A 26530-nucleotide genomic window follows, 5' to 3' on the forward strand; every position below is an offset into this window, starting at 1 on the left:
CTGCCTTCAAATCTGTCATTTCTTAGTGGAAGGTTGGAATTAATTTTGGCCTAAAATTAGTACCAGACCAGCCGGGATGGGAGTTGTACTCTGCTTTCCGTGCGGCCGGTAGTAACAGCCCGGTTGATCAGGTCCTGATCCACGGCGAGGCCTGGTCATGGACCAGGTCCCGGGGGCGTTGACCCGAAGAACTCTCTCCTGGTGTACTCCAGGTAATCTGCTAATTTTATTACACAAATATATATATATATATATATATATATATATATATATATATATATATATATATATATATATATATATATATATATATATATATATATATATATATATAAATATATATATATATATCCATGTGAAAGCTTACGAATATTTCTCCTGATTCTCTTCAGATATGTTATGTTATTTAACTGTATAAGACCTTATGACGCACTCTGCACTATTTCTTTCGCGTGCATTAAGGTACAGAGGGCTGGGGTTATGCAATACAAGGATAACTTTCCTGGATCGTGGAGACACCCATTTGCATCTTATAGTTTATATATGTCATGTATATGTCTTCCTAAAATTACAATGTCAGAGGTATCCTTATTGTAGTACATGTTACAGTACATGTTACAGTACATGTTACAGTACATGTTACAGTACATGTTACAGTACATGTTACACTACATGTTACACTACATGTTACAGTACATGTTACAGTACATGTTACAGTACATGTTACAGTACATGTTACAGTACATGTTACAGTACATGTTACACTACATGTTACAGTACATGTTACAGTACATGTTACACTACATGTTACAGTACATGTTACAGTACATGTTACAGTACATGTTACAGTACATGTTACACTACATGTTACACTACATGTTACAGTACATGTTACAGTACATGTTACACTACATGTTACAGTACATGTTACAGTACATGTTACACTACATGTTACAGTACATGTTACACTACATGTTACACTACATGTTACAGTACATGTTACACTACATGTTACACTACATGTTACAGTACATGTTACAGTACATGTTACAGTACATGTTACAGGACATGTTACAGTACATGTTACAGTACATGTTACAGTACATGTTACACTACATGTTACACTACATGTTACAGTACATGTTACAGTACACGTTACACTACATGTTACAGTACATGTTACAGTACATGTTACAGTACATGTTACAGTACATGTTACAGTACATGTTACAGTACATGTTACACTACATGTTACAGTACATGTTACAGTACATGTTACAGTATATGTTACAGTACATGTTACAGGACATGTTACAGTACATGTTACAGTACATGTTACAGTACATGTTACAGTACATGTTACACTACATGTTACAGTACATGTTACAGTACATGTTACAGTACATGTTACAGTACATGTTACAGTACATGTTACAGTACATGTTACAGTACATGTTACAGTACATGTTACAGTACATGTTACAGTACATGTTACAGTACATGTTACAGTACATGTTACAGTACATGTTACAGTACATGTTACAGTACATGTTACAGTACATGTTACAGTACATGTTACAGTACATGTTACACTACATGTTACAGTACATGTTACAGTACATGTTACAGTACATGTTACACTACATGTTACAGTACATGTTACACTACATGTTACAGTACATGTTACACTACATGTTACAGTACATGTTACACTACATGTTACAGTACATGTTACACTACATGTTACAGTACATGTTACAGTACATGTTACAGTACATGTTACACTACATGTTACATGTTACACTACATGTTACAGTACATGTTACATGTTACACTACATGTTACAGTACATGTTACACTACATGTTACATGTTACACTACATGTTACAGTACATGTTACAGTACATGTTACACTACATGTTACACTACATGTTACACTACATGTTACAGTACATGTTACACTACATGTTACAGTACATGTTACAGTAGTACATGTTACAGTACATGTTACAGTACATGTTACAGTACATGTTACACTACATGTTACAGTACATGTTACACTACATGTTACATGTTACACTACATGTTACAGTACATGTTACAGTACATGTTACAGTACATGTTACACTACATGTTACAGTACATGTTACAGTACATGTTACAGTACATGTTACAGTACATGTTACACTACATGTTACAGTACATGTTACACTACATGTTACAGTACATGTTACAGTACATGTTACAGTACATGTTACACTACATGTTACACTACATGTTACAGTACATGTTACAGTACATGTTACAGTACATGTTACACTACATGTTACAGTACATGTTACACTACATGTTACACTACATGTTACACTACATGTTACACTACATGTTACAGTACATGTTACAGTACATGTTACACTACATGTTACAGTACATGTTACAGTACATGTTACAGTACATGTTACAGTACATGTTACACTACATGTTACAGTACATGTTACACTACATGTTACAGTACATGTTACACTACATGTTACAGTACATGTTACACTACATGTTACAGTACATGTTACAGTACATGTTACACTACATGTTACAGTACATGTTACAGTACATGTTACACTACATGTTACAGTACATGTTACAGTACATGTTACAGTACATGTTACAGTACATGTTACAGTACATGTTACAGTACATGTTACAGTACATGTTACACTACATGTTACACTACATGTTACACTACATGTTACAGTACATGTTACAGTACATGTTACAGTACATGTTACACTACATGTTACAGTACATGTTACAGTACATGTTACAGTACATGTTACACTACATGTTGCACTATGCACTACATGTTACACTACATGTTACAGTACATGTTACAGTACATGTTACAGTACATGTTACAGTACATGTTACAGTACATGTTACAGTACATGTTACACTACATGTTACACTACATGTTACACTACATGTTACACTACATGTTACAGTACATGTTACAGTACATGTTACACTACATGTTACACTACATGTTACAGTACATGTTACACTACATGTTACAGTACATGTTACAGTACATGTTACAGTACATGTTACAGTACATGTTACAGTACATGTTACACTACATGTTACACTACATGTTACAGTACATGTTACAGTACATGTTACAGTACATGTTACAGTACATGTTACACTACATGTTACAGTGCATGTTACAGTACATGTTACAGTACATGTTACACTACATGTTACACTACATGTTACAGTACACGTTACAGTACATGTTCCAGTACATGTTACAGTACATGTTACACTACATGTTACACTACATGTTACAGTACATGTTACAGTACATGTTACAGTACATGTTACAGTACATGTTACAGTACATGTTACAGTACATGTTACAGTACATGTTACACTACATGTTACAGTACATGTTACAGTACATGTTACAGTACATGTTACAGTACATGTTACAGTACATGTTACAGTACATGTTACACTACATGTTACACTACATGTTACAGTACATGTTACAGTACATGTTACAGTACATGTTACAGTACATGTTACAGTACATGTTACAGTACAGTACATGTTACACTACATGTTACACTACATGTTACAGTACATGTTACAGTACATGTTACAGTACATGTTACAGTACATGTTACAGTACATGTTACACTACATGTTACAGTACATGTTACAGTACATGTTACAGTACATGTTACAGTACATGTTACAGTACATGTTACACTACATGTTACAGTACATGTTACAGTACATGTTACAGTACATGTTACAGTACATGTTACAGTACATGTTACAGTACATGTTACACTACATGTTACACTACATGTTGCACTCCTCCCAGTACACCATCAACACGAGGACACTGTAACACTACAGTGTCCTCGGCAGAATGTATGAACCTGTATTTTAAGTCACCGGTCAAGTTGGTGATGTTGTTGGTGAACACTGTGAACAAGGGCGCCATTACTGGTCCACTGTGATACATGTGACTGTACGCTGACCCGTCACCTGGTGGCTAAATCTCTCACTTCACACGGCGAGGGTCCGGGTTCGACTCCCAACGAGGGTAGAAACATTGATCGTGTTTCTTTACGCCGGTTGTCCATGTTCACCCATCAGTAAAATAGGTACCTGGGTGTTAGTGGACTGGTGTGGGTCGCATCCTGGGTGTTAGTGGACTTGTGTGGGTCGCATCCTGGGTGTTAGTGGACTGGTGTGGGTCTCATCCTGGGTGTTAGTGGACTGGTGTGGGTCTCATCCTGGATGTTAGTGGACTGGTGTGGGTCACATCCTGGGTGTTAGTGGACTGGTGTGGGTCTCATCCTGGATGTTAGTGGACTGGTGTGGGTCTCATCCTGGATGTTAGTGGACTGGTGTGGGTCTCATCCTGGGTGTTAGTGGACTGGTGTGGGTCTCATCCTGGATGTTAGTGGACTGGTGTGGGTCTCATCCTGGGTGTTAGTGGACTGGTGTGGGTCTCATCCTGGGTGTTAGTGGACTGGTGTGGGTCTCATCCTGGGTGTTAGTGGACTGGTGTGGGTCTCATCCTGGGTGTTAGTGGACTGGTGTGGGTCTCATCCTGGGTGTTAGTGGACTGGTGTGGGTCTCATCCTGGGTGTTAGTGGACTGGTGTGGGTCACATACTGGGTGTTAGTGGACTGGTGTGGGTCACATCCTGGGTGTTAGTGGACTGGTGTGGGTCACATCCTGGGTGTTAGTGGACTGGTGTGGGTCTCATCCTGGGTGTTAGTGGACTGGTGTGGGTCTCATCCTGGGTGTTAGTGGACTGGTGTGGGTCACATCCTGGGTGTTAGTGGACTGGTGTGGGTCACATCCTGGGTGTTAGTGGACTGGTGTGGGTCACATCCTGGGTGTTAGTGGACTGGTGTGGGTCTCATCCTGGGTGTTAGTGGACTGGTGTGGGTCACATCCTGGGTGTTAGTGGACTGGTGTGGGTCACATCCTGGGTGTTAGTGGACTGGTGTGGGTCACATCCTGGGTGTTAGTGGACTGGTGTGGGTCTCATCCTGGGTGTTAGTGGACTGGTGTGGGTCACATCCTGGGTGTTAGTGGACTGGTGTGGGTCTCATCCTGGGTGTTAGTGGACTGGTGTGGGTCACATCCTGGGTGTTAGTGGACTGGTGTGGGTCACATCCTGGGTGTTAGTGGACTGGTGTGGGTCACATCCTGGGTGTTAGTGGACTGATGTGGGTCACATCCTGGGTGTTAGTGGACTGGTGTGGGTCACATCCTGGGTGTTAGTGGACTGGTGTGGGTCACATCCTGGGTGTTAGTGGACTGGTGTGGGTCACATCCTGGGTGTTAGTGGACTGATGTGGGTCGCATCCTGGGTGTTAGTGAACTGGTGTGGGTCACATCCTGGGTGTTAGTGAACTGGTGTGGGTCACATCCTGGGTGTTAGTGGACTGGTGTGGGTCACATCCTGGGTGTTAGTGGACTGGTGTGGGTCACATCCTGGGTGTTAGTGGACTGATGTGGGTCGCATCCTGGGTGTTAGTGAACTGGTGTGGGTCACATCCTGGGTGTTAGTGAACTGGTGTGGGTCACATCCTGGGTGTTAGTGGACTGGTGTGGGTCACATCCTGGGTGTTAGTGGACTGGTGTGGGTCTCATCCTGGGTGTTAGTGGACTGTTGTGGGTCACATCCTGGGTGTTAGTGGACTGGTGTGGGTCTCATCCTGGGTGTTAGTGGACTGGTGTGGGTCACATCCTGGGTGTTAGTGGACTGGTGTGGGTCTCAGGGTGTTAGTGGACTGTTGTGGGTCACATCCTGGGTGTTAGTGGACTGATGTGGGTCGCATCCTGGGTGTTAGTGGACTGGTGTGGGTTGCATCCAGGGTGTTAGTAGACTGGTGTGGGTCACATCCTGGTTGTTAGTGGACTGGTGTGGGTCACATCCTGGTTGTTAGTGACTGGTGTGGGTCACATGCTGGGTGTTAGTGGACTGATGTGGGTCGCATCCTGGTTGTTAGTGAACTGGTGTGGGTCACATCCTGGGTGTTAGTGGATTGGTGTGGGTCACATCCTGGGTGTTAGTGGACTGGTGTGGGTCATATACTGGGTGTTAGTGGACTAGTGTGGGTCACATCCTGGGTGTTAGTGGACTGGTGTGGGTCACATCCTGGGTGTTAGTGGACTGGTGTGGGTCTCATCCTGGGTGTTAGTGGACTGTTGTGGGTCACATCCTGGGACAAAAGTGACCTAATTTACCCAGAATGCTCAGCATAATAACTATCTCAAGTTACCATTACATAATTCTCGTCAGGAAAAACATTTTCCGATTATTTCCCATGAAACAGTTTGATTAATAAAACTGGTACATAACAACGTACACAAGCTGACATCGAGACGTTGTTTACTCAGCGGGAAACACAGCAACACTACAAGTTTAAAGCCTACCGGAAGATGCATTCTCCAGTTAGTGCACGGAATACAAAATTTGTGCCTACACACTCTATACCCATGAAATACCTGAGGAGGGTTTCGGGGGTCAACGCCCCCGCGGCCCGGTCCATGACCAGGCCTCGTGGTGGATCAGGGGTCTGATCAACCAGGCTGTTACTGCTGGCCACACGCAAGCTGACGTAGAAACCACAGCCTGGCTGGTCAAGTACTAACTTTAGGTACCTTGTATACAGAACATTATGGCCAGCTGAAAATTAACTTAAGATTATTAACTAAACAATGATATATTCAGTGGCAAAATATTTATAATATAACAATGATCAATATATAACATAACAATGATCAATATATAACATAATGATCAATATATAACATAATGATCAATATATAACATAATGATCAATATATAACATAATGATCAATATATAACATAATGATCAATATATAACATAATGATCAATATATAACATAATGATCAATATATAACATAATGATCAATATATAACAATGATCAATATATAATATAACAATGATCAATATATAACATAATGATCAATATATAACATAATGATCAATATATAACATAATGATCAATATATAACATAATGATCAATATATAACATAATGATCAATATATAACATAATGATCAATATATAACATAATGATCAATATATAACATAATGATCAATATATAACATAATGATCAATATATAACATAATGATCAATATATAACAATGATCAATATATAATATAACAATGATCAATATATAACATAATGATCAATATATAACATAATGATCAATATATAACATAATGATCAATATATAACATAATGATCAATATATAACATAATGATCAATATATAACATAATGATCAATATATAACATAATGATCAATATATAACATAATGATCAATATATAACATAATGATCAATATATAACATAATGATCAATATATAACATAATGATCAATATATAACAATGATCAATATATAATATAACAATGATCAATATATAACATAATGATCAATATATAACATAATGATCAATATATAACATAATGATCAATATATAACATAATGATCAATATATAACATAATGATCAATATATAACATAATGATCAATATATAACATAATGATCAATATATAACATAATGATCAATATATAACATAATGATCAATATATAACATAATGATCAATATATAACATAATGATCAATATATAACATAATGATCAATATATAACATAATGATCAATATATAACATAATGATCAATATATAACATAATGATCAATATATAACATAATGATCAATATATAACAATGATCAATATATAATATAACAATGATCAATATATAACATAATGATCAATATATAATGATCAATATATAATATAACAATGATCAATATATAACACAATGATCAATATATAACATAACAATGATCAATATATAATATAACAATGATCAATATATAATATAACAATGATCAATATATAATATAACAATGATCAATATATAATATAACAATGATCAATATATAACATAATGATCAATATATAACAATGATCAATATATAGCATAACAATGATCAATATATAATATAACAATGATCAATATATAATATAACAATGATCAATATATAATATAACAATGATCAATATATAACAATGATCAATATATAATATAACAATGATCAATATATAACATAATGATCAATATATAACAATGATCAATATATAATATAACAATGATCAATATATAACACAATGATCAATATATAACATAACAATGATCAATATATAATATAACAATGATCAATATATAATATAACAATGATCAATATATAATATAACAATGATCAATATATAACACAATGATCAATATATAACATAACAATGATCAATATATAACATAACAATGATCAATATATAATATAACAATGATCAATATATAACATAACAATGATCAATATATAATATAACAATGATCAATATATAACATAACAATGATCAATATATAATATAACAATGATCAATATATAACATAACAATGATCAATATATAATATAACAATGATCAATATATAATATAACAATGATCAATATATAACATAACAATGATCAATATATAATATAACAATGATCAATATATAATATAACAATGATCAATATATAATATAACAATGATCAATATATAATATAACAATGATCAATATATAACAATGATCAATATATAACATAACAATGATCAATATATAATATAACAATGATCAATATATAACATAACAATGATCAATATATAATATAACAATGATCAATATATAATATAACAATGATCAATATATAATATAACAATGATCAATATATAATATAACAATGATCAATATATAATATAACAATGATCAATATATAACAATGATCAATATATAACATAACAATGATCAATATATAATATAACAATGATCAATATATAACATAACAATGATCAATATATAATATAACAATGATCAATATATAACATAACAATGATCAATATATAATATAACAATGATCAATATATAATATAACAATGATCAATATATAATATAACAATGATCAATATATAACATAACAATGATCAATATATAATATAACAATGATCAATATATAACAATGATCAATATATAACAATGATCAATATATAACATAACAATGATCAATATATAATATAACAATGATCAATATATAATATAACAATGATCAATATATAATATAACAATGATCAATATATAATATAACAATGATCAATATATAATATAACAATGATCAATATATAATATAACAATGATCAATATATAACAATGATCAATATATAACATAACAATGATCAATATATAATATAACAATGATCAATATATAACATAACAATGATCAATATATAATATAACAATGATCAATATATAACATAACAATGATCAATATATAATATAACAATGATCAATATATAATATAACAATGATCAATATATAATATAACAATGATCAATATATAACATAACAATGATCAATATATAATATAACAATGATCAATATATAACAATGATCAATATATAACAATGATCAATATATAACATAACAATGATCAATATATAATATAACAATGATCAATATATAATATAACAATGATCAATATATAACATAACAATGATCAATATATAATATAACAATGATCAATATATAATATAACAACGATCAATATACTATATATGGTCGTAACATTTATTAATCAGATCAAATCGAATAAAATCAATGATTTATAGAGGAGAAAGAGGTCAGGTGATCATGAGGTGAGTCGCTGTGTAGTTATGAGAATATTGTTATATTAAGTTATGTAATTAAAAACAGTTTGATAGGTTGACGAGTTATATATTTATGAGATAGTTATTTAATATTTATTGATGTTTGAGCATTTAATTATGAGGTGGTGAGGCCAGGGGGGAGTAAGACAGTGTTTAGTGATATTTAATTATGAGGTGGTGAGGCCAGGGGGAGTAAGACAGTGTTTAGTGATACTTAATTATGAGGTGGTGAGGCCAGGGGGGAGTAAGACAGTGTTTAGTGATATTTAATTATGAGGTGGTGAGGCCAGGGGGGAGTAAGACAGTGTTTAGTGATACTTAATTATGAGGTGGTGAGGCCAGGGGGGAGTAAGACAGTGTTTAGTGATATTTAATTATGAGGTGGTGAGGCCAGGGGGGAGTAAGACAGTGTTTAGTGATATTTAATTATGAGGTGGTGAGGCCAGGGGGGAGTAAGACAGTGTTTAGTGATACTTAATTATGAGGTGGTGAGGCCAGGGGGGAGTAAGACAGTGTTTAGTGATACTTAATTATGAGGTGGTGAGGCCAGGGGGGAGTAAGACAGTGTTTAGTGATACTTAATTATGAGGTGGTGAGGCCAGGGGGGAGTAAGACAGTGTTTAGTGATACTTAATTATGAGGTGGTGAGGCCAGGGGGGAGTAAGACAGTGTTTAGTGATATTTAATTATGAGGTGGTGAGGCCAGGGGGGAGTAAGACAGTGTTTAGTGATACTTAATTATGAGGTGGTGAGGCCAGGGGGGAGTAAGACAGTGTTTAGTGATACTTAATTATGAGGTGGTGAGGCCAGGGGGGAGTAAGACAGTGTTTAGTGATACTTAATTATGAGGTGGTGAGGCCAGGGGGGAGTAAGACAGTGTTTAGTGATATTTAATTATGAGGTGGTGAGGCCAGGGGGGAGTAAGACAGTGTTTAGTGATATTTAATTATGAGGTGGTGAGGCCAGGGGGGAGTAAGACAGTGTTTAGTGATACTTAATTATGAGGTGGTGAGGCCAGGGGGGAGTAAGACAGTGTTTAGTGATACTTAATTATGAGGTGGTGAGGCCAGGGGGGAGTAAGACAGTGTTTAGTGATATTTAATTATGAGGTGGTGAGGCCAGGGGGGAGTAAGACAGTGTTTAGTGATATTTAATTATGAGGTGGTGAGGCCAGGGGGAGTAAGACAGTGTTTAGTGATACTTAATTATGAGGTGGTGAGGCCAGGGGGGAGTAAGACAGTGTTTAGTGATACTTAATTATGAGGTGGTGAGGCCAGGGGGGAGTAAGACAGTGTTTAGTGATATTTAATTATGAGGTGGTGAGGCCAGGGGGGAGTAAGACAGTGTTTAGTGATATTTAATTATGAGGTGGTGAGGCCTGGGGGAGTAACTCAGTGTTTAGTGATACTTAATTATGAGGTGGTGAGGCCAGGGGGGAGTAAGACAGTGTTTAGTGATACTTAATTATGAGGTGGTGAGGCCAGGGGGGAGTAAGACAGTGTTTAGTGATACTTAATTATGAGGTGGTGAGGCCAGGGGGGAGTAAGACAGTGTTTAGTGATACTTAATTATGAGGTGGTGAGGCCAGGGGGGAGTAAGACAGTGTTTAGTGATACTTAATTATGAGGTGGTGAGGCCAGGGGGGAGTAAGACAGTGTTTAGTGATACTTAATTATGAGGTGGTGAGGCCAGGGGGGAGTAAGACAGTGTTTAGTGATATTTAATTATGAGGTGGTGAGGCCAGGGGGGAGTAAGACAGTGTTTAGTGATATTTAATTATGAGGTGGTGAGGCCAGGGGGGAGTAAGACAGTGTTTAGTGATACTTAATTATGAGGTGGTGAGGCCAGGGGGGAGTAAGACAGTGTTTAGTGATACTTAATTATGAGGTGGTGAGGCCAGGGGGGAGTAAGACAGTGTTTAGTGATACTTAATTATGAGGTGGTGAGGCCAGGGGGGAGTAAGACAGTGTTTAGTGATATTTAATTATGAGGTGGTGAGGCCAGGGGGGAGTAAGACAGTGTTTAGTGATATTTAATTATGAGGTGGTGAGGCCAGGGGGGAGTAAGACAGTGTTTAGTGATACTTAATTATGAGGTGGTGAGGCCAGGGGGGAGTAAGACAGTGTTTAGTGATACTTAATTATGAGGTGGTGAGGCCAGGGGGGAGTAAGACAGTGTTTAGTGATATTTAATTATGAGGTGGTGAGGCCTGGGGGAGTAACTCAGTGTTTAGTGATATTCTGAGGCAATAGAAAGTGATGTTAACTTTGTAGGTAGAGTTAACTACTGTATATGTACTTGTGGATGAGTAAGTGGTTTTTAAGAAGAGTCTTGATGACTTAAGACAAGTTAAGTGCTTCCCAGCACTTGATACAAGTTAAGTGCTTCCCAGCACTTGAGACAAGTTAAGTGCTTCCCAGCACTTGAGACAAGTTAAGTGCTTCCCAGCACTTGAGACAAGTTAAGTGCTTCCCAGCACTTGAGACAAGTTAAGTGCTTCCCAGCACTTGAGACAAGTTAAGTGCTTCCCAGCACTTGAGACAAGTTAAGTGCTTCCCAGCACTTGAGTTTGATGGCACTTACATGTGCAGTGAAGGTTCTCTGTACATTGTAGATCTGCACTTTCACTTACTTTGAATGGAGATGTAGATGGGGTTCCCAACCTGGGGGTGCGTGCACCCACAGGGGAGCGTGCACCCACAGGGGAGCGTGCACCCACAGGGGAGCGTGCACAGAAGCGAGGAGGACACCAACAAGGAATATACCAACAAGTGTTGGATGACATACACACAACTGAGGAGGAGGTGAAGAAGCTGCTAAGTGACCTTGGAAGACGGCAAATGCAATTCCCTTTTTAAAAAAGGAGACGGAAAAGAGGCACTAAACTATAGACCTGTGTCACTGAAGTGTATAGTATGCAAAGTCATGGAGATTATCAGGAGGAGAGTGGTGGAACACCTGGAACGGAACAAGATTATAAACGACAACCAGCACGGATTCATGGAAGGTAAATCCTGTGTCACAAACCTTCTGGAGTTTTACGATAAAGTAACAGAAGTAAGACACGAGAGAGAGGGGTGGGATGATTGCGTCTTCTTGGACTGAAAGGCTTTCGACACAGTTCCTCACAAGAGATTAGTGCAGAAGCTAGAGGATCAGGCGCATATAACAGGAAGGGCACTGCAATGGATCAGAGAATACCTGACAATGAGGCAACAACGAGTCATGGTACGTGATGAGGTATCACAGTGGGCACCTGTGACGAGCAGGGTCCCACAGGGGTCGGTCCTTGGACCAGTGCTATTTTTGGCATATGTGAATGACATGCTGGAAGGGATAGACTCAGAAGTGTCCCTGTTTGCAGATGATGTGAAGTTATTGAGGAGAATTAAATCAGATGAGGATCAGGCAGGACTTCAAAGAGACCTGGACAGACTGGACACCTGGTCCAGCAACTGGCTTCTCGGATTTAACCCTGCCAAATGCAAAGTCATGAAGACCACAGACAGAGTATAGGCAAGGTGGCCAAAGACTGCAAACCTCGCTCAAGGAGAAAGATCTTGGGGTGAGTATAACACCGAGCATGTCTCCGGAAGCACACATCAACCAGATAACTGCTGCAGCATATTGGAGCCTGGCAAACCTGAGAATAGCATTCCGATACCTTACTAAGGAATCGTTCCAGACACTACACCGTGTACGTCAGGCCCATACTGGAGTATGCAGCACCAGTTTGGAACCCACATCGAATAAAGCACGTCAAGAAATTAGAGAAAGTGCAAAGGTTTGCGACATGGTTAGTTCAAGAGCTAAGGGTAATGTCCTACGAAGAAAGGTTAAGGGAAATCGGCCTGATGACACTGGAGGACAGGAGGGTTAGGGAAGACATGATAACGACATACAAAATACTGCGTGGAATAGACAAGGTGAACAGAGACAGGATGTTCCAGAGATGGGACATAGAAACAAAGGGTCACAATTGGAACTTGAAGACCCAGATGAGTCAAAGGGATGTTAGGAAGTATTTCTTCAGTCAGGAAGTGGAATAGTCTAGCAAGTGAGGTAGTGAGGCAGGAACCATACATAGCTTTAAGACGAGGTACGATAAAGCTCATGGAACAGGGAGAGAGAACCTTGTAGCGTTCAGTGAAGAGGCGGGGTCAGGAGCTAAGTCTCGACCTCTGCAACCACAATTAGGTGAGTACAGAAAGCTAGCAACACAGACGGGTAGCAACACAGACGGGTGGCAACACAGACGGGTAGCAACACAGACGGGTAGCAACACAGACGGGTAGCAACACAGAAGGGTAGCAACACAGACGGGTAGCAACACAGACGGGTAGCAACACAGACGGGTAGCAACACAGAAGGGTAGCAACACAGACGGGTAGCAACACAGACGGGTAGCAACACAGACGGGTAGCAACACAGACGGGTAGCAACACAGACGGGTAGCAACACAGAAGGGTAGCAACACAGACGGGTAGCAACACAGACGGGTAGCAACACAGACGGGTAGCAACACAGACGGCTAGCAACACAGAAGGGTAGCAACACAGACGGGTAGCAACACAGACGGGTAGCAACACAGACGGGTAGCAACACAGACGGCTAACAACACAGACGGCTAGCAACACAGACGGCTAGCAACACAGACGGCTAGCAACACAGACGGGTAGCAACACAGACGGCTAGCAACACAGAAGGGTAGCAACACAGACGGGTAGCAACACAGACGGCTAGCAACACAGACGGCTAGCAACACAGACGGCTAGCAACACAGACGGCTAGCAACACAGACGGCTAGCAACACAGACGGGTAGCAACACAGACGGGTAGCAACACAGACGGCTAGCAACACAGAAGGGTAGCAACACAGACGGGTAGCAACACAGACGGGTAGCAACACAGACGGCTAGCAACACAGACGGCTAGCAACACAGACGGCTAGCAACACAGACGGCTAGCAACACAGACGGGTAGCAACACAGACGGCTAGCAACACAGACGGGTAGCAACACAGACGGGTAGCAACACAGACGGCTAGCAACACAGAAGGGTAGCAACACACACGGGTAGCAACACAGACGGGTAGCAACACAGACGGCTAGCAACACAGACGGCTAGCAACACAGACGGCTAGCAACACAGACGGCTAGCAACACAGACGGGTAGCAACACAGACGGCTAGCAACACAGACGGCTAGCAACACAGAAGGGTAGCAACACAGACGGGTAGCAACACAGACGGGTAGCAACACAGACGGCTAGCAACACAGACGGCTAGCAACACAGACGGCTAGCAACACAGACGGCTAGCAACACATTATTTGGTTAACATGCCCTGAGGTGTATATACCCCCCCAGTTAAGAACCCCCCCCCCCCCGCTCTAGATCATTGTCAAATTATACTCAAGAACCTAAATAAAAACTTAAACACTGACAACACACTGCAGTAGTAATGCACTAACAACACTGCAGTAGTAATACACTGACAACACACTGCAGTAGTAATACACTGACAACACACTGCAGTAGTAATACACTGACAACACACTGCAGTAGTAATACACTGACAACACACTGCAGTAGTAATGCACTAACAACACACTGCAGTAGTAATACACTAACAACACTGCAGTAGTAATGCACTAACAACACACTGCAGTAGTAATGCACTAACAACACACTGCAGTAGTAATACACTAACAACACTGCAGTAGTAATGCACTAACAACACACTGCAGTAGTAATGCACTAACAACACACTGCAGTAGTAATGCACTAACAACACACTGCAGTAGTAATACACTGACAACACACTGCAGTAGTAATGCACTAACAACACACTGCAGTAGTAATGCACTAACAACACACTGCAGTAGTAATGCACTAACAACACACTGCAGTAGTAATGCACTAACAACACACTGCAGTAGTAATGCACTAACAACACACTGCAGTAGTAATACGCTGACAACACACTGCAGTAGTAATACACTGACAACACACTGCAGTAGTAATACACTGACAACACACTGCAGTAGTAATACACTGACAACACACTGCAGTAGTAATACACTAACAACACACTGCAGTAGTAATACACTAACAACACTGCAGTAGTAATGCACTAACAACACACTGCAGTAGTAATACACTGACAACACACTGCAGTAGTAATACACTAACAACACACTGCAGTAGTAATACACTGACAACACACTGCAGTAGTAATACACTAACAACACACTGCAGTAGTAATACACTAACAACACACTGCAGTAGTAATACACTAACAACACACTGCAGTAGTAATACACTGACAACACACTGCAGTAGTAATACACTGACAACACACTGCAGTAGTAATACACTGACAACACACTGCAGTAGTAATACACTGACAACACACTGCAGTAGTAATACACTGACAACACACTGCAGTAGTAATACACTAACAACACACTGCAGTAGTAATACACTAACAACACACTGCAGTAGTAATACACTAACAACACACTGCAGTAGTAATACACTGACAACACACTGCAGTAGTAATACACTAACAACACACTGCAGTAGTAATACACTAACAACACACTGCAGTAGTAATACACTGACAACACACTGCAGTAGTAATACACTGACAACACACTGCAGTAGTAATACACTAACAACACACTGCAGTAGTAATACACTAACAACACACTGCAGTAGTAATGCACTAACAACACTGCAGTAGTAATACACTGACAACACACTGCAGTAGTAATACACTGACAACACACTGCAGTAGTAATACACTGACAACACACTGCAGTAGTAATACACTGACAACACACTGCAGTAGTAATGCACTAACAACACACTGCAGTAGTAATACACTAACAACACTGCAGTAGTAATGCACTAACAACACACTGCAGTAGTAATGCACTAACAACACACTGCAGTAGTAATACACTAACAACACTGCAGTAGTAATGCACTAACAACACACTGCAGTAGTAATGCACTAACAACACACTGCAGTAGTAATGCACTAACAACACACTGCAGTAGTAATACACTGACAACACACTGCAGTAGTAATGCACTAACAACACACTGCAGTAGTAATGCACTAACAACACACTGCAGTAGTAATGCACTAACAACACACTGCAGTAGTAATGCACTAACAACACACTGCAGTAGTAATGCACTAACAACACACTGCAGTAGTAATACGCTGACAACACACTGCAGTAGTAATACACTGACAACACACTGCAGTAGTAATACACTGACAACACACTGCAGTAGTAATACATTGACAACACACTGCAGTAGTAATACACTAACAACACACTGCAGTAGTAATACACTAACAACACTGCAGTAGTAATGCACTAACAACACACTGCAGTAGTAATACACTGACAACACACTGCAGTAGTAATACACTAACAACACACTGCAGTAGTAATACACTGACAACACACTGCAGTAGTAATACACTAACAACACACTGCAGTAGTAATACACTAACAACACACTGCAGTAGTAATACACTAACAACACACTGCAGTAGTAATACACTGACAACACACTGCAGTAGTAATACACTGACAACACACTGCAGTAGTAATACACTGACAACACACTGCAGTAGTAATACACTAACAACACACTGCAGTAGTAATACACTAACAACACACTGCAGTAGTAATACACTAACAACACACTGCAGTAGTAATACACTGACAACACACTGCAGTAGTAATACACTAACAACACACTGCAGTAGTAATACACTAACAACACACTGCAGTAGTAATACACTGACAACACACTGCAGTAGTAATACACTGACAACACACTGCAGTAGTAATACACTAACAACACACTGCAGTAGTAATACACTAACAACACACTGCAGTAGTAATGCACTAACAACACTGCAGTAGTAATACACTGACAACACACTGCAGTAGTAATACACTGACAACACACTGCAGTAGTAATACACTGACAACACACTGCAGTAGTAATACACTAACAACACACTGCAGTAGTAATGCACTAACAACACTGCAGTAGTAATACACTGACAACACACTGCAGTAGTAATACACTGACAACACACTGCAGTAGTAATACACTGACAACACACTGCAGTAGTAATACACTGACAACACACTGCAGTAGTAATACACTGACAACACACTGCAGTAGTAATACACTGACAACACACTGCAGTAGTAATACACTGACAACACACTGCAGTAGTAATACACTGACAACACACTGCAGTAGTAATACACTAACAACACACTGCAGTAGTAATACACTGACAACACACTGCAGTAGTAATACACTGACAACACACTGCAGTAGTAATACACTGACAACACACTGCAGTAGTAATACACTGACAACACACTGCAGTAGTAATACACTGACAACACACTGCAGTAGTAATACACTGACAACACACTGCAGTAGTAATACACTAGTAGTAATGCACACTGACAGTAGTAATACACTGCAGCAGTAGTAATACACTGACAACACACTGCAGTAGTAATACACTGACAAACACACTGCAGTAGTAATACACTGACAACACACTGCAGTAGTAATACACTGACAACACACTGCAGTAGTAATACACTGACAACACACTGCAGTAGTAATACACTGACAACACACTGCAGTAGTAATACACTAACAACACACTGCAGTAGTAATACACTGACAACACACTGCAGTAGTAATACACTGACAACACACTGCAGTAGTAATACACTGACAACACACTGCAGTAGTAATACACTGACAACACACTGCAGTAGTAATACACTGACAACACACTGCAGTAGTAATGCACTAACAACACACTGCAGTAGTAATACACTAACAACACACTGCAGTAGTAATACACTGACAACACACTGCAGTAGTAATACACTGACAACACACTGCAGTAGTAATACACTAACAACACACTGCAGTAGTAATGCACTAACAACACACTGCAGTAGTAATGCACTAACAACACTGCAGTAGTAATACACAGACAACACACTGCAGTAGTAATACACTGACAACACACTGCAGTAGTAATGCACTAACAACACACTGCAGTAGTAATACACTAACAACATACTGCAGTAGTAATGCACTAACAACACTGCAGTAGTAATACACTAACAACACTGCAGTAGTAATACACAGACAACACACTGCAGTAGTAATACACTGACAACACACTGCAGTAGTAATGCACTAACAACACACTGCAGTAGTAATACACTAACAACATACTGCAGTAGTAATGCACTAACAACACACTGCAGTAGTAATGCACTAACAACACACTGCAGTAGTAATGCAGTAGTTCTCCCTACTGTCTGCATTTTCATTTGTTAGGTTTACTTGACTGTATTTTTAAATTGATTAATGTATTAGTGTGGCCCGGTGGCCCGGCGGCCCGGTGGCCCGGTGGCCTAGCTTCACACACGGAGGGCCCGGGTTCGATTCCCGGCGGGTGGAAACATTTCGACACGTTTCCTTACACCTGTTGTCCTGTTCACCTAGCAGCAAGTAGGTACCTGGGTGTTAATGGACTGGTGTGGGTGGCATCCTGGGGGACAACATTAAGGACCCCAATGGAAATAAGTTAGACAGTCCTCAATGACTCACTGACTTTCTTGGGTTATCCTGGGTAGCTAACCCTCCGGGGTTAAAAATCCGATCGAAATCTTAATCTTATCTTATCTTACCTGTATAGTACGTGTTTATGTTAGGTGAGAGCAGTGTTCAAGTTAGAGAGAGAGTTGTAGGTTCAACCTGGAAATAAGGTTGTATTATAGCGCAGTTCTTAAAATGGAAATGTTTGTATATTGTACAAATATAATGTTGGTATTAAGAGTTGGAGATGTGAGACACTTGTGCATTGTGTTGTCACCAGAGTTTGTAGGTGACGTCACTAGGTGAAGTTGAAGGGTCAAGTGTGCCACTGAGTGCACCTTTCCTGAGTCCTGCACTTTACCTGCTCACCATGGGAGTCTGTGTAGGACTCTGGATATTCCTTAGACCTGTTGTACCATGGGTTGGTCAACCTCTCCTGTATCACCATGAAACAGCCTGTGTAGGACTCCTTAGGATCCCTTACACCTGTGTAGAACTCCTTAGGATTCTCTAGAAAGACGTAGAATTAGGGGGGATATGATTGAGGTTTATAAGTGGAAGACAGGAATAAATAAAGGGGATGTAAATAGTGTGCTGAAAATATCTAGCCTAGACAGGACTCGCAGCAATGGTTTTAAGTTGGAAAAATTCAGATTCAGGAGGGATATAGGAAAGTACTGGTTTGGTAATAGAGTTGTGGATGAGTGGAACAAACTCCCAAGTACCGTTATAGAGGCCAGAACGTTGTGTAGCTTTAAAAATAGGTTGGATAAATACATGAGTAGATGTGGGTGGGTGTGAGTTAGACCTGATAGCTTGTGCTAACAGGTCGGTTGCCGTGTTCCTCCCTTAAGTCAATGTGACCTGACCTGACTAGGTTGGGTGCATTGGCTTAAGCCGGTAGGGACTTGGACCTGCCTCGCATGGGCCAGTAGGCCTTCTGCAGTGTTCCTTCGTTCTTATGTTCTTATGTTCTTATCCCTTAGACCTGTGTAGAACTCCTTAGGATCCCTTAGACCTGTGTAGAACTCCTTAGGATCCCTTAGACCTGTGTAGAACTCCTTAGGATCCCTTAGACCTGTGTAGGACTCCTTAGACCTGTGTAGGAATCCTTAGAATGCCTTAGACCTGTGTAGGACTCCTTAGGATCCCTTAGACCTGTGTAGGACTCCTTAGGATTCCTTAGACCTGTGTAGGACTCCTTAGGATTCCTTAGACCTGTGTAGGACTCCTTAGGATTCCTAGGCCATGATGTGTAGGACTCTTGATATTCCCAAGACCTGCTGAACAGTAGGTTGGTCAACACATCCTGCGTCACCTTGAAAGTCTGTGTAGGACACCTTGGACATGTTGTGTAGGACTCCTTAGGATTCCTTAGACCTGTTGTACCATGGGTTGGTCAAGAGGAGACAAAAAAGACGGGTGTGTTTTTCTCATTCTTTTCGGGAAATATTATCTGGGCTAGCTAGTACTTGCATCGGTTGGCAGTACACTCAACTCACACACTGAGTGTCTGTGGTTCGATTCCCGGCACGGATGGAAACATTAGGTGTGTTTCCTTAAGATACCATAGGTATCCTTGTTCACTTAGCAGTAGTAGGTACCTGGGTGTTAGTTGACTGGTGTGGGTTGCATCCTGGGGACAAAATTAACCAATGTATGTATAGGAGTGTACTCACCTATTTGTGGTTGCAGGGGTCGAGTCTTAGCTCCTGGCCCCGCCTCTTCACCGGTTGCTACTGGGCCCTCTCTCTCCCCGCTCCATGAGCTTTATCAAACCTCGTCTTAAAACTGTGTATGGTTCCTGCCTCCACTACGTCATTTTCTAGGCTATTCCACTGCCTTACAACTCTATGACTGAAGAAATACTTCCTACTATCTCTCTGACTCGTTTGTGTCTTCAACTTCCAATTGTGGCCTCTTGTTTCTGTGTCCCCTCCCTGGAACATCCTATCTTTGTCCACCTTGTCTATTCCACGCAGTATTTTATATGTCGTTATCATGTCTCCCCTGACCCTCCTGTCCTCCAGTGTCGTCAGGCCGATTTCCCTTAATCTTTCTTCATAGGACATTCCCCTTAGCTCTTGAACTAACCTTGCTTAGTTAATCTTAAGTTAATTTTAAGCCTGCCCACAATGCTCTGCATACAAGGGGCTTTTGTCATGTACACTCAACCATTGTATTTCTTTTGTACAACTATGTATCATGTCCAAATAATAATAAATAAATAAATTATTCAGGTACAGGTACACATAAATACAGTTACATAACTGCCCTGTCAGTTACAGTCCTCTTGGCCTGGTGGCTGAAGCTCTCACTTTACATGGTGAGAGTGCAGGTTCGATTCCCAGTGAGGGTAGAAGCATTGGGCATGTTTCTTTACACCGGTTGTCTATGTTCACCCATCAGTAAAATAGGTACCTGGGTGTTAGTGGACTGGTGTGGGTCGCACTGGAACAAAACTGACCTAATTTGTTCAAAATGCTCTGTATAACAAGGGGCTTGCTATATAGTAGTATGTTATTAATGTCAACTAGGACTGTATACCTTGTATGTACTCGTAGAAATGAAGAAAATAATAATGTTATTAATATTACATAGCAGCATATATGTATATTACCTAAGATAACCCAAGAAAGTCAGACAAGGTGACTTATTTCTGTTGGGTCCTTGTAATACCTTATTATTTAAAACAGTGAAAGGAAATACACTAGGACTAAGGTAAACTGAGTTATTTACATTTACATTAAAGAGAGGACAGATCACAGTAATAGGCACATGTATGTTAGTTATACTAGAAATCACTCTCCTCCCTTTCTGTCACTACATTCACAAGCACCTAAAGTCGGTACCTGACCAGCCGGTCTGTGGCTTGTACGTTGGATTGCATGCAGCTAGCAGTGACAGCCTGATTGATCAGGCTCTGATCCACCATGAGGCCTAGTCTCAGACTGGGCCACGGGGGCGTTGACCCCCAGAACTCTCTCCAGGTACCTATTGGCTCTCTTCTTGAAGAGGTTCATGCTGTGACTGGCTTTGACATGGGCAGGCATTTTGCTCCACTCCTTTATTGCTGTACCCTAAAATGTGTTTGAAGCTTGGCCACTGACTGTGGGTACTACAAAGTTGTGCTCCTTTCTCCTAGTATTCTATACTAAGAGATAACACAGGAAGTGTCGGGGGCCCAAGACTATTCAACTGCCTCCCAGCATACATAAGGAGGACTGCCAGTAGACTCCTGGCTGTCCTCAAATGGAAGCTGGAGAGACACCTAAAATCAATACCTGACCAGTCTGGCGGTGGTTCGTGTGTTGAATTGCATGCGACCAGCAGAAACAGCCTGGTTGATCAGGCCCTGACCCACCGCAAGGCCTGGTCATGGACCGGGCTGTGGAGGCATTAACCTCCGAATACTCTCCAGGCATCAGTACTCATTTTTCTGCCACCCTAAGTGTAACCAAAAACCGAGGCACATCAGTAGTGAAAAGTTCTCCCTTTGCATATTTTGTCCAACTCAGAATCAACATTCTGTAAAAATAATTTCCAACCATTAGCTAATGTTGTTCCTTTTCTTTTTGCTCCAAGGTTGAAGATGCCTGACTTTATGTAATAATGCTAATAACAATAATAATAATAATTATAATAATAATATTTATTTCTACAATTACATGTACAAGGTATACAGGTCTAGCTGACATCAATGACATACTACTATAAAGTCCCTTGTTATGCTGAGCATTTCAGGCATATTAGATTAATTTTGTCTCAGCGCTGTATGACCCTTGTGGGTTTAGTGCTTAGTTTTGATGATCATCATAATAATAATAATAATAATAATGATTGTCCCCATGATGCCGCCCACACCAGTCGACTAACACCCAGGTATCTACTTTCTTGCTAGATGACCATGGACAGCAGGTGTTAGAAAGCACGCACGTTTCCATCCATACCGGACATTGAACCACAGACGCTCAGTGAGGCGAGAGCATTGCCAACCAGGCCACAGGATTGGGTTGTCTTGCATTAGACTGGCTGATCATTCATACAGCTGCTTTTTTCCTACATACCATAAAAAATTTAAAAAAAAATATTAGGGGCTTATGTTAGAGATCAAAATAAGAATCTTGTAGCTTGTGTTACTTTGTATATTTTTTTCTATCATTATATGTCCTGATACTTAAATATCTTGTATTTCAGATGATGTTTTAAAATCCTCTGCAAGTCTGTAAATCTGAAAAAGTCTACTTAATGGTGGCAAGCATGGAGGAGCAGTCAGTGGATGATGCTAAGAATCCAGGACAGCAGGAGTCTGCCTATGGTTCACTGGAATCCAGCTCCCAAGGTCCATCTCAGAAAAGGTATATAATGGTGGTTTGGGGGTTACTTTTAACTATGTACTGTGTCGATTCCAAGATGGGCTTTTCTTATAGACTAAAAAAAATAAATAAAAATTAAAAATAAAAAATAAAAAAATTTATTTCCTTATAAAGCTTACAATGTGTAGTTTACATGTTATGAGATATTAATTACTTTTGAAGTATGAGAAACTACCATAGTTTCTGTATTAGAGGTCATGATGAGGGTGACCCAGGTTACTACCTCCTTCACAAGTTGATGATTAAGACACACATGTCCAACAGTCGGGTATCTTTATTGTTTAAATGTTTTGCCTGCACAGTTGGCTTCTTCAGTCAAATATAGAAGCAGCAAGTGTAGCAGTGAAATGAAGATGATGTAATCAGTCCATCAACCTAGGAGAAAAATTGTCTGAGGTGGTCAGTCCCTCAGCCTGGAGAAGAGTTCAGCTCCATGGTCTGGAACGAGATCGTTCCAGAGTTTGGCTCCATGGTCTGGAACGATATCAGTCCAGACCATGGAATTGAACTCTTCTCCAGGCTGAGGGACTCACCACCTTAAATAATTTTTCTCCAAGGTTGATGGACTGATTACATCATTTCACTACTACACTTGCTGCTTCTGTATTTGACTGAAGAAGCCTACTGTATAGGCAAAACATTTCAACAGTAAAGATACCCAACTGTTGCACATGTGTCTTAATCATCAAACTAGGTGCTTGACAGAGTATAAGTCATCTCCCAAGGTTATTATCAAGACACCTATCTGTCTTACAGTTGTTTCTCATGTTTATTGTGTTGATACTCTAAATCCTAGAACCAATGCCAAATCTTAGATTTAAAAGAATAAGGACATGTGCACAGCTTAGGAGGTTTTTTAAAGGAAATGTTTTGCCATTAAAGTAGCTTCAATCTTAACAAAGAGTAAGGTAAAGTAGGTTAATATGTATGTAGTAGACAGTGCAGGTGACCTAAGAGGGAAGTAGATAAATGGTTCGGAGAACTAACAAGTTGATAAATTAGACACATGCAACACTTGGGTATCTTTATTGTAGAAATGTTTCATCACACAGGGGCTTCATCAGTCCATACAAAGAAGAGTGTTGAAGGTCGGAAGGAGTTTGAGGGAATCAGTCCATCAGTCTTGATGACATGATCACAGGCTCCAGGCTGAAGGACTGATTACCTCAAACTCCTGATCTTCACCATTTTTCTTTGTATTGGACTAATGAAGCCACTGTGTCGCAAAACTTCTTCACAATAAAGGTGCCCAAGTGTTGCACATATGTCTAATTTATGACCTAGGAGTTAGTTTAATATGTTCATTATGCACCCCATACGCATCCTATGGGCGGTGGTCAAAAAGAGGTACATAATGGGTCCAGGGACTAAGCCGCAAAGTTTTGAAAGCTGAACAAGTTACAAGAATAAGAATAAAGCAATGAACCATTCAAACGTCTACACCCAATCACAATTGCAATAAATTATTAATGAAAATATTAGCTTTATTTACAGTGAGCAAAGTCAGGGTATTTTTCCAGAATTGTTTGTAATATACCACTGTGGATAAAATACTATGACATCTTGAACTTTTCTAAGTGAGTTGTCTCTGAATTCATTAATTTTATTGCACTCACTCCAGTACATAATGACACAGAGTGTGACAATAGTCCATCTGGCAGAGTTTACATTTTTTTGGTCTACATCTGGTGGTGGTGATTTAATCTGTCAAAGATACTTGTAACCCAGCCAGAGCCGGGCGGTAGTTAATAAACCTACTACACGACCAGGACCCACAAGTAACCGAATTCACAAACACTATGAGCAACTGCCTGTTGTTACCAACAATATCTAAACCTACAAGAATCTCCGATGCTAGTATCTCTTTAATAGATGACTTCTGGACTAACACCATATCCCCTTTAACCCTTTCAGGGTCCCCAGGCCCTCTCCGAGACTTGTTCTCAGGGTCCCTAAATTTAAAAAAAAAAAATAGGTTTTTTCTTACGAAAAGATAGAGAATCTTTTCCCAATCATAATGACACCAAAAGTATGAAGTTTGATGAAAAAACTTACGGAATTATGCTCTCACGAAGTTAGCGGTCTTGACGATGTTTATGCATCGGCGATTTTGCCCACTTTGAGCCCAATTTTCGGTCAATTCCAGTGTACTAATCAACAAAAATCATAACTATTTCGCTAGAACTCCATTTTTTCTATCGAATGAGTACAAGAAACCATCCATTTACCGATTTCAACTATCCAATAAAGTGGTCAGAATTTAGCAATTTTGCCAATTTCACACAAATTTCAAAAGATGCCAATTTCCAAATAGGGTCCAGAATAAACAAGGCATTCCTGGCACTAAAATAACAAGTTCTCTGTTCATTAGTCACGTCCCCACGCCTCTCTTATATTTCTCTGGCTTTCCACCTTGAATTTTTCTTACAAAAAATAGAAGATTTACTGTTATGCAGACTACTGCATTAGTGTAGAAGTGGTATAAATAATATCGGCGCACTTGTGAAAGAATATTAGACTCACCAGTTGGCGTGTATTGGACGCGTGGCATGATTTGTTTACTTTTGAACTTTTGTAAAAATCGAACATTTCTGCTACTTTGAGTTCAATTTCAAGGTACTTTTCATTATAAAACCAGTCAAAATCATCTCAATTTCAGT

The 26530-nt window shown here is 39.5% G+C and overlaps 1 protein-coding gene across 5 annotated transcripts in view; it reads left to right on the forward strand.

The window, feature by feature from the left end:
* Window positions 1–26530, forward strand: part of per (period circadian regulator) — a 172905-nt gene that overhangs the window by 12952 nt on the left and 133423 nt on the right. For all 5 annotated transcript variants that reach the window (XM_070092108.1, XM_070092127.1, XM_070092122.1 and 2 more), the window contains exon 2: window positions 23692–23852. In XM_070092108.1, the coding sequence (XP_069948209.1) occupies window positions 23743–23852 (110 nt within the window). In that variant the 5' untranslated portion in view covers window positions 23692–23742. The remainder of the gene's footprint in view (window positions 1–23691; window positions 23853–26530) is intronic.

The sequence above is a fragment of the Cherax quadricarinatus genome, chromosome 3 (assembly GCF_038502225.1).
Source record: "Cherax quadricarinatus isolate ZL_2023a chromosome 3, ASM3850222v1, whole genome shotgun sequence".
Classification (NCBI taxonomy): domain Eukaryota; kingdom Metazoa; phylum Arthropoda; class Malacostraca; order Decapoda; family Parastacidae; genus Cherax; species Cherax quadricarinatus.